The following is a 15817-nucleotide window of genomic DNA, read 5'->3' as shown; positions in this document are numbered from 1 at the left end:
CCATCCCTGAACATGTGGCACTTGGTGCCACGATCTGGTTCACAAGGTGGTGTTTGGTCATAGACTGGACTCGATGGTCTCAGAGCTCTTTTCCAACCGCACTGATACTGTGATTCTATGATTTATTTCAGAGTTGCACAAGCCCAGGTACTGGGCGCTGTCACACAAATCCGGTCCGCCGACTACCAAAATTTTGTACTGTATATACTGTATTTTAGCAATCCGCGGCATTAATGTCCCCTGGCACAGTTTATTGCCAGCCCGGATCACGACTCTCGGCGCCCCTAGGGCCCCCCCACCATGGCGCCGGCACCGGCCACACGTCACTTCCGGGGCCACGGGGCCGCCCCTCCCGGCCGCGCTCCCCATGGCGGCGGCGGCTGCGGGGGCCGGCGGGGCGGGCGGCGGCGGCGCCTCGGCGGCGCTGGGCGACGGCGGCGCCATCGACTACTCGGTGCACGAGGCGTGGAACGAGGCCACCAACGTGTACCTGCTGGTGGTGCTGGCCAGCCTCGCCCTGCTCGTCTACGCGCGGCGGTGAGAGGAGGCCCGGGCGGGGGCTCCCGCGGGATCCCCGCGTAGAGGGGCGACACCTCTCACCGCCGTGCGCCCTCCTCGCAGGAACAAGAGGAGGATCATGCGCATCTTCACCCTGCCCCCGGCCGCCGAGACGCCACCCGAGCCCAACTTCTACGACAGCGTGAAGAAGATCCGGCTGCGGCAGCAGCTGGAGATGTACTCCATCGGTAAGTCAGAGGGAAGAGGGGGCTCCCCCGGGCCTGCGGGCTTCTGGGGGCCTAAAGGGTTCCTGAAGGGGCCTTCGAGCCCTGTGCAGTGGGAACGCCCCGGCCCTGTGGCACCGTGTGAGCAGGGGCTCTGCAGCAGCCAGGGCCGCAGGACTGGTGCGTGAGGAAGTACGAAGCGAGGGAGCGGCTGTGCAGTTATCCTGAAGCAAATGTCAAAACGAATCCCATGTTACACTTTGAAACATCTGGGAAGGCCTGGACGTTGTCAAAACGTGGACAGATTTGTAAAAGTTGAGAGGACTGTGGAATCATGAGTAAGACAACCACATAAATTGAAAATAAATGAGAATTTTACTGTATCAAGTGTTGCTGCTCCCATCTTAATGCTCATGGTCAGGATGGAGGCAGGAAAGAGCCTGATGCTCCTGATATTCCAGTGGTCCAATTCAGAGAAACACATGACCTCGCATCAAATCTGCCCTACGTGCATGCTTAGAGGAAATACGGCAAAATAACCCCTTAGTGATCTCAAACCACCTTTTAAATGCAAAGACTTGATGTAAAGATTCTTTCAGCAGGCCGTTGCATTCTGTAGGAACAAAGTTTGATGTTCTTCATATAGTGGAATGCCTGCTGACATTTGCTGATGGTGTTTGTACCACTGCACACAACTCTTTGATCTCGCTATGCCTTGCTAACCAGGTTAATTTTGAAGTCACTGTAATTGTTAGCTTGTGGCTTGTATATTGTGGAGGAGATGAGAAATGCGCACATCAGCCTTGTGACTGTTGAGTCGTTTAGGTCATCTGTAATAGAACTTATGAAGCCATAGCCTTTAATTTTATTGATTTTTATTTTAATAAAAGGACCTGAATGGAATCATAGTTCTCTGCCATTAATTTACTGACGTTTGCTATGACTCCACTGTTCAACATTTATAAGGCCATACGCTAAAGGTGAAGTTCCACATGGTGACTGAAACTTCCTCTTATGTGGCTGAAATTCGATTCTCTGATATTAAGTAATTTTCTTGGTTGTTGTCATAGTTATGTGAATATATAAAAATATATATGTGTACATATATATATGCATGTATGTAATAAATAATATAATAATAGTAATAGTAATAATATAAAATAAATTGTATAATCGGTGTTGATTGGTGTTTTTTTTTTTCAGCAAGGAAGTATGAACAGCAGCAGCAGCAGCAGCCACCAAAACAGACTGAAAGCGTACAGCTCTCAGTGGAATGAAGCCTACAGTTCTGTAGGAACTTAGGACATATATCCAGTGCTGATTTTAAAGAGTCAATGTGGAGCTATTTTCAATGCTTTTTAATTGATACATAGCTGAAGGCTAGAGGGAAAGGCAGGGGACTGTCCCTAAAACTTTGTTCTTAGTAGCTTTTCTCTGAGCCCTCGTGAGGTAAAGTGAGTGCCCACTGGAACATTCAGCATGAAAGCACCCAGTACAGGCAGACCTGCTCAGAGGAACCTGAGGGTAGGGAAGTGCAGTCTTACCAATGTCTGAAATTATTTCTCTCTGCTAGCACCTTGGAAATCAGCTCCTACCTTCTCTGGCAACAGCACCCGAGAGAAAGCAAGGCAGTACCTATCTGCCTGGAAACCCTTGTGTTCCTTGATCATGAATTGTTGAATTTGTTGAATACAGTCAGTAAGTGTAAATGAAGGCACTGTGGCCATACTGCCTGGTGAAGGTGTACAGCTTTGAGAGCCCAGTGTCACTGGTAGTGCAGAAAAGTTCTGCTCTCTGTTTATTTGGGAGTTGTGTATACAATACTGTGAACCTTTCCTGGAGAAACTTTTGAGAAGTACCCAGTGAACTACAAGTCTAGAAGACACTTAAAGCCACTACTCTAATGTTAATAGCAAAGGTGGTTAGCATAATTTAAAGTCAAATTGCTGTAAAGAATGTGTCTATCTGTAAAAATCTGTATAAGCACGTCACAGATTATCCAGAAGAGACTTCACACTGCAGTTACTTTTTCTTTCTAGGCAAATCTCAAAATCAGTTAATTGAAAGGATTCTGCAGAAATTACTTTTTAATAAAAGCATCTAATCATGAAAACTATTTGAAGATGTATCATGCTGTAATTCCTAAGGTTACACAACTTGAGTTGGCCCAGTGATGAACAAACAGCACAGTGCTGGGACTACGTATCTAGAGGTTTTTGCCTGTTTTGTGCCGAAATATATTAAGTCTTGGAGAGTGGTGAGCACCACTCACGGTTACATTTGGATACTAAGAAACTTGGTCTGTGCTTCAGTGTCTGTATGGACAGACACTGGGCCGACAGTGGCAGAAGGCTCAGTGGGTTTGCCCACGAGAAGGCTCCTTTGAGTGAAGGGTGGCCCCCTGTGACACCTTCTTCGCTTGTAACCACGGAAAACAGCGGGTCGCTCGGCGGGGCTGAGGGCTGGCCGCCACGGGAAGCGGGGAGGGCGCGGAGCCCCGGGGTGCCGGTGCCGTGTCCTTCCCGCGTTACTCTGCCCGTGTGACGACCCCGCTCCACAACGCGTCCCCGTCCCTCGGCGGGGATTACGAGGCACGGACCGGCAGAGCTCCCCGGGCGCGGGGAAAACCCGCGGACCGCATTTCCCTCCATCCCCCGGAAACGGCTCCGTTTCCCCTTGGCGCGACCTCACTTCCTCCCGCGCTTCCGTCTCCGGGACGCGCCGGCTCCCGCTGCTGCCGCCGCTGCCGCCGCTGCCGCCGCCGCTGCTGCTCGGAGGCCGGAGGCGCCCGCCGGGCGGTGAGTGGGGCCGCGCCGCCCGAGCCCCGCCGCCCCCCGCACCCCGTCCGCGCCAAGGGGAGGGGAGGGGGCGCCTCGCCGGGCGCCGTGGCGAGGCGGGAAGGGGTCGCCCGAGGAGAAAGCACGGTCGGGGGCGGGGAAGGGGTGTCCGGGTCCGGCTCCATTCCCGCGGGAGGGCAGCGTGCCGCTGTCGGGCCGGGCGGGCTCTCCGCTCCGTCCTCCGCGGGAGCGCTTCCCGCGTGTCCCGTGGCCGGGTTCGCGCCGCGGGCGCCGCAGCGATGTCCCGGTACGGGGGCTCGTGGCTGTCCGGATAGCTGAGCCCTCCCTCCTTCCCACCGGCCCTGCCCACCCGGGCGGGCAGGCAGGGAGCGGAGCCTTTCCAATGGCGCATCTCCGCCGGCGCCGCTGCCCGCCGCAGCCGCCCGGCGCGGCTCCGCTCGCTTCAGTGGAGCAGCATGGCAGAACGAACCGCGCCTTGCCGCTTACCCAGCACGGCCGTCTTTCGGGCTGCAGATCATAATGCCACGATTTGCCTCTCAGCTCAGCTGAAGGCATCGTGAAGGGCTTAGAAATCTGGAGCAGCGTGTGGCTTCGTTTGTATTCATGGATCTGGGGCAGTGGCACGAGCATCTCAAACTTACTTGTCCAGAACAAAAGGCTTGTAAGGAGAAATACCAAAAGCAAAACTTTTCCAGGATCCGTGCTTCTTGCATGTGCTGGGTTGTTCAAAGTATGCTGCTTGAGCCATGAGTGAAGGGCAGGTCGTGGTTTGTTTTCCTGGCAAGTGCAGCTATGCAAGTTCTGTCCCAGTGAAACTATACCTGTTCTGCATGGGAGTTTATGTTTTGAGGTTTACAGTACAAGTATATATTGGGACAGAAGTTGTAGTCAGTTTTTGAAATTTTACTTCAAATGTCTGCACTGACTTTTATCTGTTGATTCATGATTCTAAAAGCAAAGGCAGCTAGGGTTGAGAGACAGTAGTTTTTTGTGGGGTTTTTTTGCATCCATTTTTAGTAGTCAGGCTTATAGGCAGGCATGGAGCAGATCCTCAAACTCTTATGGAACATTTTTCATGAAGAATTTTGGATGTCTCACATGGGGAAAGTTTATGACCTAACAAAAATTGGGCCAAAGTTATCTTCAGTTACATTTATTTTTGAGAATGCTGTACAGGGGGAACTATTTCTAGCTTACCCAATACTGTTTAAAAATCTATTATGATGTGTAGATTTAGTGGTGTCTGATCACATGAAGCATGTGAGAGAAGGCTTTCTAAGCAGTTAAAACTTTACATCTGGAAGATACAGCAGAAAATCATTAACAAGTTGCTCTCAATTATAACTCCAAAGTTTTTGAGAATCTGACCATTCTGTTACCTCCATGTGAACTGCTGAATGTCAGATCTTTGTAAATGCAGTCTTCAGATGGCATTACAACCATGACTCTATAATCTTATGTGAAAACTATAATTTTCTGTGAAGTGGTGGAAAAGTCATCTCTCTCCTGGTAACCCAAAATGTGGCTGGCTAGGTTTTTTGCTCAGCACTGCACAGAAGATCAAAGGTTTTTGGACAGAGCTGTATAAATTCTGTGACAAGGCTTAAGAGGGTCTTAAATATTTAAGCTATGACTATGTCTGTGTTTAAAGAAGACGTTGTAAACTCTGAGGGCCTTGTAGTGAAAATATCCTCCCTGTGCCATGAGCATTTAGAGTTTCAGTCCAGTGTTACATGCCTGGAGAGCATGAACTGGTATGTGCAGGCTGAGCCCAGATGAGAATCTGTCCTGCAGCTCCCATGATGCCTTATAGCCAGTCACAGGATTTAGGAATTTCAGCAGAGTGATGCTCGAGTGGTCCTAAACTTGCTCTCAAACTTCCCTTCCAAATTTGCCTGATCCATTGAAAAGACCCACAGAGGAAGCCTTTGGTGTACCACTAGGTACATGATGCTGGTAGAAGCTCTGAAAATGGGAAGAACATCCCAGTGCTTTTGTGTGAGGACAGTTTGCAGGGAAGCTTCTTCAGTGCAATGCAAAATTATTAATTGAGAATATTCTAACCAGTGATGAATCTTTCTGTAATTTATGTTTTGCATATATGATTAAACAGCATTGGCCAAAAGCCTGGTGACAGCACAGGGCTCTGGAATGTTTCCCTGTTGCCTGGGCAGTTTATTCATGTTAGCTTACTTCCGTGAGCTTAATCGCTCCTTTTAAAGTCCTCCTGAACTCAGGAGTGCCGCTGCTATTGAGCAAGCTGAAATTATACACGCTGCAGGGAGAAAGGTGGGGATGTTGCAATTTAACATCTCTTTCAGAGGAATTGAGAAGATTTTGCCCCAGCCCTAATTTCTGCATTAAAGAGATTGAAAATTGTCGTTGCGTGCCTTCTTCAATAGGGAAGCTGCACGTTGTTAGAAAACGTGTTATTAAATCCATGATGTCTTTGGCCTGTTATGCCTAAAGAGCAACAGCAGTTGGAGGTGGCTTGCTGACAAAGTGGAGTTCTCAGTCATGGTTGCTTATGCTCCAGATCAGAAGTAGTGATCAAAAGGCATTCCCTTTCCCCTGCAAACACTTAAACTGTGTTTTAGTCATGGTGAGGAACCTGGGTGTTGTTTATTAATGAAGTCACTCAAACAAAAGGCAGCACTCCATGGAGCTGCCGCTGAAGAGCAGAAGGTTTCAGTGCCTCAGGCCCTCAAGAATGGAGGTAAGATCCTTCACTTTACAGCCCCACATCAGTTGTGGCATAAGAGTTAAGGGCTGTGATCCAGCTGTTTGTAGTCTAACAAGCTCCACCAGGAACTGGCATTGCCTGGGTTGAGGGGACTCCCTGCTGGCTGAGGGAGAGATATGGAGGATGACCAGAGGTACTGACTGCTGGCAGAACAGCCCAGAGCCAGCACAAATGTCTCATGAGGAATCTGACATCGGGGAGTGGAAATTGGTGCTACTTCTACTGTAACAGAAGGCAAGAAGAGAGGAAAAAAGAAAGACACACGTACTGTTAGGAGCAAAAGGCTCATGATTTTCTTAGGCAGAAAAATCCTGCCTTGATTACTTTTTCCCGAAATATCTGATAAAAAATGGCTGATAAAACTTCACAGTGCTCAGCTATCTCTGAAATCTTTGTTTGCATTGAAAAGACTAAGAACCTTTTTGAATGAAGGTGCTTTGCCTTATTTTTGCAAAGAATGTCTAAGCTTTGGGTGTTACTTTAATAAAAATAATTCCTGATCTTTTTATGGAATATCTGAACGCTGGGCGTTACTTTAATAAAAATAACTTCAAACTCCAAGATTAACAGAATTGCTAAAAGGAATTAGTTCTCAATATGAAAAACAATAAACTAACTTTGGAATTTCTGAACCAAGCCCTCAAAGGCAATTTGTGGCAAAACTCCAGGAAAAAAGCCCTCATTTTTATAAAACAGCTGTATATCTTGTTTCTCAATTATATCTAGGCACTGCTTTGAAAAGTGATTCTCTCCTTGCAGATGCCTAGAAATGAGGTACTTTAAGAGAATTTGGTTTAATTTTAATCTAGCAGTAAAATGAATTAATCTTGAAAAGGGGCTTTTCAGATTTGGGATTTACTGAAACTGTACTCTGAGAAAATACTTTACATCTGCATGTCTGAAGAAGAACTTAGATCCTGAGTCTGAGAAGGAGTAGTCCACTTCAGTTTCAGTCTGTCAGACTTGGCTGGAACTGATTTTGGACATCCTTGATGTATAAAACACACACGAGGATCTGCAGCTTGCTCCTGAGAAAGACCATAGTTTTGATAAACTAATAGCAGCATTTGTCATTTTTGTAATGGAGTAGAACAGGTATTTTGAAAAGAATCAGCCAGCAGGAGGGCTGTATTACTTTCCAAAATATCCTGTGGATCATCTTGGAAACATGGTTTGTAATATGCTCTTGACTGACAGGGTAGGGTGCAAGGTGTAAATTCCTGAGCAGGAAAGATGTATGTGGGTTGTGCAATGGGAGACTCCATGTGATGTCGTTATTTATGGCGCTTCTCTCAGATGTCTCTCTGGGACTCCAACAGCTGCTGTGAACTTTACCCAGCACCGAGCTCTAGATATGTTTGAATGACTATTTTGCTGTTGCTTGGATCATGGTGATAAGCAGTACAGAGCCAGGTTTTGTGACACTGGTTGAAAGAACAGAGCAGAACTTTTTCTGGTTGATGGAAACCTTGCAGGGAGAAAAAAAAGTAAGATTATCATATTCCATAGCTTTGGCTGGTGGACATCAGGGAGTGGCAGTTTCTTTCTGCTGTAATATGGAAGGAAGGGTGGACTGACAGAAGAGGAAGAGTTGCTTTTTCTTTTCAGGGAAAGGTCAGAACCTGCAGAGGTGCAGGTTTTTCACTCTTGCCTCTTTTCTTCATGACTATGTTGTTAAGTGGCAGCAATCACTGTTTGCAGGAACTTTTCCTTGCTTTAGTAAAGAGCTGTGGGTTGTCATGCGTTTTGATATGTGGCAGTACTGTTGTTAAACAGATCCAAATCTACAGTCAGATAAGGCTTGGAATAATTGATGTTTTTAGCTCAACTAAATAACTGAGTTCACATGATCTGTAAGTGGCCAGCGGGTTTTTTCTTAGGCAAAGTATGTACTGCTTGTATTGTACATTTATTTAAAGCTAATTTTATCACAACAGATTGAGAATTCTATCTACCAAAAATACCTCAGTTGAATACTTAGTTAAAAGTCTCCTTACCCAATGTCTGTTTCTGTGTGTGACAAACAGAAAATATCACTTTTTGGCTTCATAGCCAGTAATGACCCCAAAGTGGTGAAAGCATTGCACTGAGTTTACTTTTGCCACTGCTGATGGGAGAATTGTTCTGTATCATTATTGTCTTCCCTTTCAACCTCAGCACATTCTGGAATGCCAAAGGCAAACCACTTGCTGGCTGATCAGAGGTTCTGTCGGTGCTGGTATGGCAGTGCTCTGAACCTTGTGGCTTGGACCACTGCTTGAACATTGCCTAAGAGCATTGTTTAAGTACCCGGCTCAGTATATTCTCTTTAGACACGTGAGACCAAAGAACAGGAAAGCGTTTATGGTCTCTTGGAAAGAAAGTGTCAAGATCCTTGCTCTGAAACAGTTTCTAAGACTACTGTAACTATTAAAAAGCATGGAGGGGTCCTTGAGAAATATGCAAAAGGAGCATTTTGCTGCCATTATGATACCTGTCACTTTTTTGACTAATCAGTGTGTGATACTCAAATAGAGAAAAGAGTTGCATGTGTTTGGATTATTTAATGAGGTAACTGTTATCAAAGTGGTGCCTGTTACCAGTTCTGTTAGTGCTATTTTGATTATTAAAGATCTCCATTTGTTTCTGGACCATAAGCTGGAACAGGCTTTTTCTCCCACCCTCTTGCTTGCCTGAAGGTTGTTCCAAAGAGAGATGAAATGGTGTAATTTTTATTTTGGTTGAGGCAAAGAAGTGTTCTCTTACCATAACTCACCAGTTCCAAGCCTGTAATCACAACATTTGTGGTAAAACAGTGATGACTGTGTGGTATTTCTCACAGACGCTGTAAAAACTCTGTCATCTCCTTGGGAGGCCATCTTCCCATGAGATACCAGCCTTTCTCTCTTTCTTTCCTGAAGACTTTCAGACTGAGAACCTGTAGCCTGGAGTCCAGAGTTTTAGCTTCAAAGGCTTGGAGAGGAAGATGCAGCCCAAGTAATGACTGAAAGCAGGACTGTGTTTCGGGGAGACAAGAGGATCCAGAACGTCAAGTGTGCTTTAAGAGTCTCCCTTTCTTGTCTGCTGCTTGCATGTGTATATTTTTTTTGCCCACCAAGCTTTTGTTGAATGAAGGTGTGGCTTTATACCTTGATGCATGTTGCACACGTTGTATGAGCAGAAACAGCAGAGAGCGTTGTAGCTTTAATAAGTACTTGGCATAATAATCATGGTGAATGTGCCATGAGCTCATCCATAAGGAACAAAAGTAGCAACATAGGCTAAAGTTATTGCAGAGGGGAACCTGCAGCCCACAAGAGCATCAGCCAAGACAAAGATGGGAAGATGGGATGGGTGTTGCATGTGGTTGGCCCTGTTGCTCTTTATTCAGGCATGGTGATGAGAGGGCAGTTCTTTGCTGAGAGGTTCCTGTACAGCCCTTAAAAAGCTGAGCATAGTATGCTTGTGTTCTGTTCTAAGTGAATTTATCAGAATCTTGAAGGAGTGGTTCAAAGTGCACAACATAGAGCAAAACCTCTTGCTTATAAAAGTGGCAGCTCTGGAGTGGAAAACATAAAAGTGAGCTTGCAAGATCTCGAAGAGGGTAGGGCCTGCTGAAATCTTGGTGGAACTGCCAACTTTCCTACAGATCCCAAATGTAGCTTAAAGAAATGTTGCTAGATATCTGATAGAAATTGCTCAGTTGTTGCCTTGAAGATCCTCAGATTGTGCTCCTGTCCTGTCCCATGGCATGTCCAGTGTGGCATGCAAATTTATGGTGCAAGGCATGGAGCTCTTGGAAGGGGAGCAGAGGTGGTTAGTGGCTATGCTAGTTCCCATAGTGCAAGAACAAAGGGATATTTAAATGACATTAGGCATAAATACACCACACGATATTACCAAGGGCAAAAGTTTAGACGGATTCCAAGCAGACTTGGGCATTTATATATAAAATGACAATATCCAGAGCTGCTGTAAATAGGATTAAAAATAAATTAAGCACATAAACCTTCATGCTAATTGATGAGGTCAGGAAGGAATTTCCGTTTTGGGGGAATTACATCATTGTTCACTACCTGAGCTATTCCACCTTCTGAAGCATCTGGTCCTGATCACAGGAGGCAGGATTCTCAAACAAATGGACCAGTAATCTGACTTGTCATGCTGGTGCTTAGCTTACCCTACCTGAGTATTATCTTGTTGAAAGGGTTTGAGAAATGTATTTTTATTAGAATTTGTAGAGGGCACCTGTGCTGCTGTGCACCTGTATGTCTGCTTTTCCAGATTCTCATTGGTGAAACAGGATAGCTGTTGTCCAAGTGCCTTTAATGAACCCTGAGAATTGCCTGCTGACATTCAGCAGCAGCCCACATAGAGATGGAAGATGTGGTAGACTCGTAAGGCTCTGTGTTGCTCCATAGATTCAAAGGTAGTTCTGTGAGCAGCTGAACTAGTGAAGATAGGAATTCCGTGCTTCTCAGTGCCTTGTAGATAGTTCTTGGGTATATTTAATCAAAACATGTTGTCTCCCTGATGTTTGAGAACCAAACTTGTTGCTCAGAGGACTGTCTTAGTTGCTTACTTTGCAAGTCTGCTGTAGGAATTGAGCACCTCTGAAATCTCTGTGCTTTTGCATGAGATTAGGTTGAAATTCGCCTTATGGTTTACATTTTCGTGCATGGGAGATTCAGTGTGATTATATAACTTGTTTCTTTGGGAAACAAGGAGCACTTTCAGTCTTGCAAGCAAGTCACTGTAGATTTTTTTTTCTCTCAAAGCAGTTAGGTGCATGAAGAGTTACACCAAATAATTGAGGCGTGTGTACTTTTAAAACATGCACTGTTTAATCTTTTAAGATTTTCCCCAAGGTATAAGGGGAAGGCTTCCTTGCCAAAATACTGTAATTGAGTTAACATTCTGGGAAGTTTCTGTGTTTTGTTACTGAGCTACAAAGCTTCAGAACTTATGTTACTGAGCTTCTGCTGGTATTGGAAGGAAGGAAGATCAAAGTTAGAAGTACCAGCCTGCCAGTAAATTGTCTCTTCAAAAGAAAACTGAAAATTCCTTGGTTGTTTCAGGTGGCAGCCAGCATCAGATCCTCAGTTAATTTCTGCTGCTTGGAGAGAATGTGAAGTTATGGTGACTATGGAACAGTAAACTTATGGTTTCTGTTTCTTGTATACAGTGATCATCATGATAAAAGATTAAGAATCACTGTGGTGTAAAATAATTGGATGGAATATATATTATAAAATAATTCTGGATGTCCTGACAGCTGGACATCTGTGGCTTCCTCAACTTAAGTGCTTTTGAAAGCTTTTAAGTTCTTAAAATCTGTGATAGTTACCTTTCTTGGGTAGGCAGTAGCATGTCTCAGTAGCAAGCATGATCACTGAGGCATGAGTTTTCAGGACTGTTTGCTGCCTCCTAAGCACTTTTGAGGGTAAAGGCTTAATCAAGAGTTCAGAATTGGGGGAATATGTGTTTTTCTTTGACATGTAATCCCAGCACAGCAAATGTATTTGTGTCCAGTTGCTTAAAAGCAGGTTTTTCTGTAATACCCAGAGCACTCTCAGAGGCCTTCTTGCTTGGACTGTCTGAGGCTCAGTTATCTTCCCGACTGTGATGAGCAAGGAGCCAAGCCAGAACTTTGTGCTCTACTGGGACTCTATCCTTACAGCTGTCCCTCATTTCTGCTGTAAGAAAGCCAAAATGAGCCCTGTTTCACAGGGAGGAGCTGGGGAAGGACTACACTGTCTTTCTGATTCATGCCTATGGAGCATGCTGCTGTCAAATGTTTTTGCAGGATAAAGAAGGATTTTAGATGGGATGTGGAATTCTGAGAAGTTTAGGTGGTAGCTGATAAGATGTAGGGTCTGCTCTGCTTCTGGTACAAAGAGGTTTTGATGCCAATGTTTATTTAAAGGTGGCCTTAACCCAAAAAGGGAGAGATAAAATTGCATTCATGCTTCTATTTCACTAAAAGCTGGCTGGCAGAATGGTTTTGGTGCCTGCTTATCTGCCCTGAAGGCTTCATGGCTGGGGAGGCTGCAGAAATAATTCTCCTGTACCCCCTCATTCAGCTTTCAGGCAAAACAGTGAGGCAGGCAGATGCTTTAAACTTCATCTTTGGACACAAGACAGCTGTGTCTCCATTTTGCAGATGAGTCATCCCTTTGCTGTTTTTAAACAGTTCTGCTCTTGGCTTTGGGCCTGCTTGATCCCGTTTTGGATGGCAGAAACAGATAGGCCAGTGCCCTCCACCCCAACACCAAATCTTGTGGCAGGTTGAAAATACCTTAGGCCTTTGTCACCTGGTAGTTAAGCTGCTGTACTGCAGAGAAAGCTTTGTATTCTCTTGTACCTGATAAGTGTATAAAAACACAAACTGTATGCTGTGGAAGTTGTGGAGATTAGGGAGCAATGGGAGAAGTAAAGGAGAGGCTTACTTACATCTTTGTTTTTCATCTAACTTGTGGGCTAGAGCTCTACTTGGACAATTGAGTCCTGGGTAAAGATAACTGGCATTGTTTTCAGTAGCGGGTAAGTCAGCAGATGGGTCAGCAGTTTCTTTTAGTTGAGCTGGCTGCCACAGACCAGTTCTGCAAGCTTGGCACCCAGTAATATTTTCCACAGTATGTACAGCTAGCTCGTACAGGATTTCTCCTGCTTCTCATGTCAGGATCAGAGGTGCAGATTGGGAGATTGCATTAGTTACCTCATCTAAGGCACGCCATGTTTTGCCAGACTAGATTTGTAAGCTTTGCACTTGTGAAAGGAACTCTGATTTCCTAAAAGGAACTTGAATGAAAGTTGGGATTTTATTAAAGACACAGAGGCATATTATTATTCATCTTTCATTGCTTCATCCCTGTGATGTTTCCTGTTTTGCTTCTTGAGATACAGGTGTCATGATGAGGAGCTTCTCAGAAACAGAAGTGGATGATGAGTGGAGATGAAGAAATCATACATTTAAGAAGTTGGCTCAAGTTTCCGTTACAGGCATGAAAAGTTTCTGAGACCAAGCCATGCGAGAAGAACATGAGTAAAGAAGAGGGAGATGTAGACCCAGACTTTCTAGAAGGGATTGCAGGATTTGAGAGGACGCTGCACAAATGTCACGTAGTTTTCTTGCTTATTCATTTACCTGCACCCCTGAACTGTAACACTTTGTTTGCATGTCTGTTTGGAAGCTGAGAAATCCCCTCACGTCTGTGTCTTTAATACAATCATGGCTTCAAGCTTGTTTTAGGAAGAGCAGAACATCGCTGTAGTTTTTATTTGTGGATGAGATAGCTGTTGCTTTGTACTTGAAATCAATTTGGGATCTTTTTTGGTGAAACATACATTGAATATGGAAAAGCTCAGACCATTACAAATAGGAAGTCAGAGGTTTTGCTTACATTTAATAAATAGCCTTTGCATAAGAAAGTATGACAATTGGGGCATAGGTAAAAAAAATATAGTGCTAACCCTCTAATTTGAGTAACTTTATAATGTATTGTTCTCATGGTGACCTTAGACAGATGTCAGAATCAAATATTAATCACTTATCTTTTCTATCTGACTGTTGGTCAGAAAAATATTCTAGATAAGATTTCTTGCCAGGGTTGTGGGGTTATAAGTGCAGATTACTTAGTATTGAGTTAGAAGAGAGTTTTTTGGAGAGAGAGTTTTACGAACATCTTGACTGTTCTGTGAAGTATCTTGAAAGAAATGCTAGCCATGCAGTCCAACAACTTAACGATGCTGTGAACAGACTTTATTGTAGTAAGTCTCTGATACAAAGTTATTAAGACTTTGATATACATGTATTTAAAATTTTAAAAGTAAATGTATTTTCTTGTATTGAAAAGTATTGCTGGTAGAGGCAGGCAAATAACATCTTTATTTTTTTTATGAACTCCTATCTGGTGTCTTATCCTTAATAAAAGGCTATGGTTATTTTTGTATACGGACTATTTGGCCTTTAAGAGTATATAATTAGATGGAAGAGTAAAAGCAGTTGTTAAAGGACTGGTTTTTTAATGAAAATAGTTTGAAATCATGTAATTTTAGTTTCTTTCAAATAGATGTGATTAGTATGTTGGAAATATTTCCACAGTGGATATAAAGGGAACAGTTGAGAGACAGTGGCTGAGAATGTGTCCAGCTATTTTTGTAGCCAACAGTTATATTTTTTCAGTCTCTTTACTTAGATATTTCCATATAATTGAACTGCTACATGGGATACAAAAATATTTGCACTTTATAATATTTACATTTTAAAATAGGTTTTATTGTACTAATTGATAAGTAAATTGCAATGACTGTGAGAAAATCCTAGCCTATTTTATCACTCTGATAGAAATTTGAATATGGGATAGTATTTTCTGTATCGTATAAGAATGTTTTCATGGATTTTTAGCTGCTGAAACTGAAATCAATAAACTTTAGCTACTGTTGTTGACTGGAACAAGTAAATCTGCACATTTGTTTTCTTCGTGTTACCTGTGCCTCTGTGTTCACCTAGTGTTTCTCCCAGCATTACTCCTTTCATGGTGTTTGCCCATGAGGCACACTCAGCTTGGGTTCCTGCAAGTTCTTGTGGAAGACTTTCTTGATGGAGAACTGTGCATTCGAGTTTGTACAACTACTCTGTTTTCTGAATATACCTTAGAGAATCTCAGTCAAAATAGAATCCCAGGATTAGAGTAGTCAGTGGATCAGTTTGTAATTTTTTACAAATTTTAAATAGATTTTTCAGTAATTGATAATAGTGTTTTAAAGTAGATAGAGAATGGTCTTCTGCACCCCTAAATTTCATATTTGATTCGTGCATCAGCATATCCCAGATGGAATAGTGAACAGTATAGTCCAGGTTCTGGATTACTTTAGTGAATGGAAGGTACTTTTTGCTTAATTGAGAAATTTTTTAAAACTGAAAAGGTTTATTTTTCTTGTAAAACCATAATACTTTAGATTTGAAAGAAATAAACTTGTAATATAGCTGAAATTTATTGTAATCTATTTAGTTATCAGTATTAAATGAAGTGATTAAGATGTCTTCATGTCTGCTGAAGTTTTAAAGGAAAAATCGAATTGTGAAAGATATCTGGTTAAAAGCTTGAAGACAATGTTGATTGAAATATTAAGCCCATTTTGGAAGTAATGTATTCCACTGTTTCAGAGCAACTCTTTTCCTCACATAATTTTATTAATTTGATTGAATTAAATATCTGCTTAACTCAAAGTGGAGAATCTGATTGATAGTTGAAGAAATGGCATAATTAATTTCCCCCTTTTTAATTTATGTGTAGAAGAGATGGAAAAGGAAATTGTATGACTTCTGAAGGTCTTGGTGACTAGAAACCATTTTTTAATTAATTATAGATTCCTTGATTCCTTCCATGAAGGAAGAAAGTACTTTATATTCTTTTTGCCTGTGTAGTCAGTGTTCTTTATTTATATGATTATCTACTTGCTCATTTGTTTTTTGGATAACAGTGGGTAAATTTTCCTTATCAGTATGACAGAGGTAAATCCTTGATCTCTTCCAAGTCTTGGAAGAAATGTGCTCTGCATATGTTCTTCTG

The 15817-nt window shown here is 43.3% G+C and overlaps 2 protein-coding genes across 5 annotated transcripts in view; both read left to right on the top strand.

Annotated features, from left to right (window-relative positions):
* Positions 1-344: 344 nt before the first annotated feature.
* SMIM19 (small integral membrane protein 19) lies at positions 345-14705 on the top strand. Of its 4 annotated transcripts, none has more exons than XM_056490622.1 (3): positions 345-537; positions 622-746; positions 13149-14705. In XM_056490622.1, the coding sequence occupies exons 1-3, from the start codon at positions 368-370 to the stop codon at positions 13199-13201; spliced, it is 348 nt and encodes a 115-aa protein (XP_056346597.1). In that variant the 5' UTR covers positions 345-367; the 3' UTR covers positions 13202-14705. The 4 variants fall into 4 exon arrangements, with proteins under 4 accessions (XP_056346597.1, XP_056346594.1, XP_056346596.1 ...); XM_056490619.1 differs by lacking the exon at positions 13149-14705 and adding an exon at positions 1926-2838; XM_056490621.1 differs by lacking the exon at positions 13149-14705 and adding an exon at positions 886-1900.
* Positions 3075-15817, top strand: part of SLC20A2 (solute carrier family 20 member 2) — a 56794-nt gene continuing 44051 nt past the window's right edge. The window contains exon 1 of the mRNA XM_056490615.1: positions 3075-3520. The gene's annotated coding sequence lies outside the window, so the exon portion shown is untranslated. The remainder of the gene's footprint in view (positions 3521-15817) is intronic.

Source organism: Oenanthe melanoleuca, chromosome 4 (genome assembly GCF_029582105.1).
Source record: "Oenanthe melanoleuca isolate GR-GAL-2019-014 chromosome 4, OMel1.0, whole genome shotgun sequence".
In the NCBI taxonomy this organism is placed as follows: domain Eukaryota; kingdom Metazoa; phylum Chordata; class Aves; order Passeriformes; family Muscicapidae; genus Oenanthe; species Oenanthe melanoleuca.
Note: the sequence above shows the minus strand (reverse complement) of the source record. Positions and strands in the feature narration are given on the sequence as shown.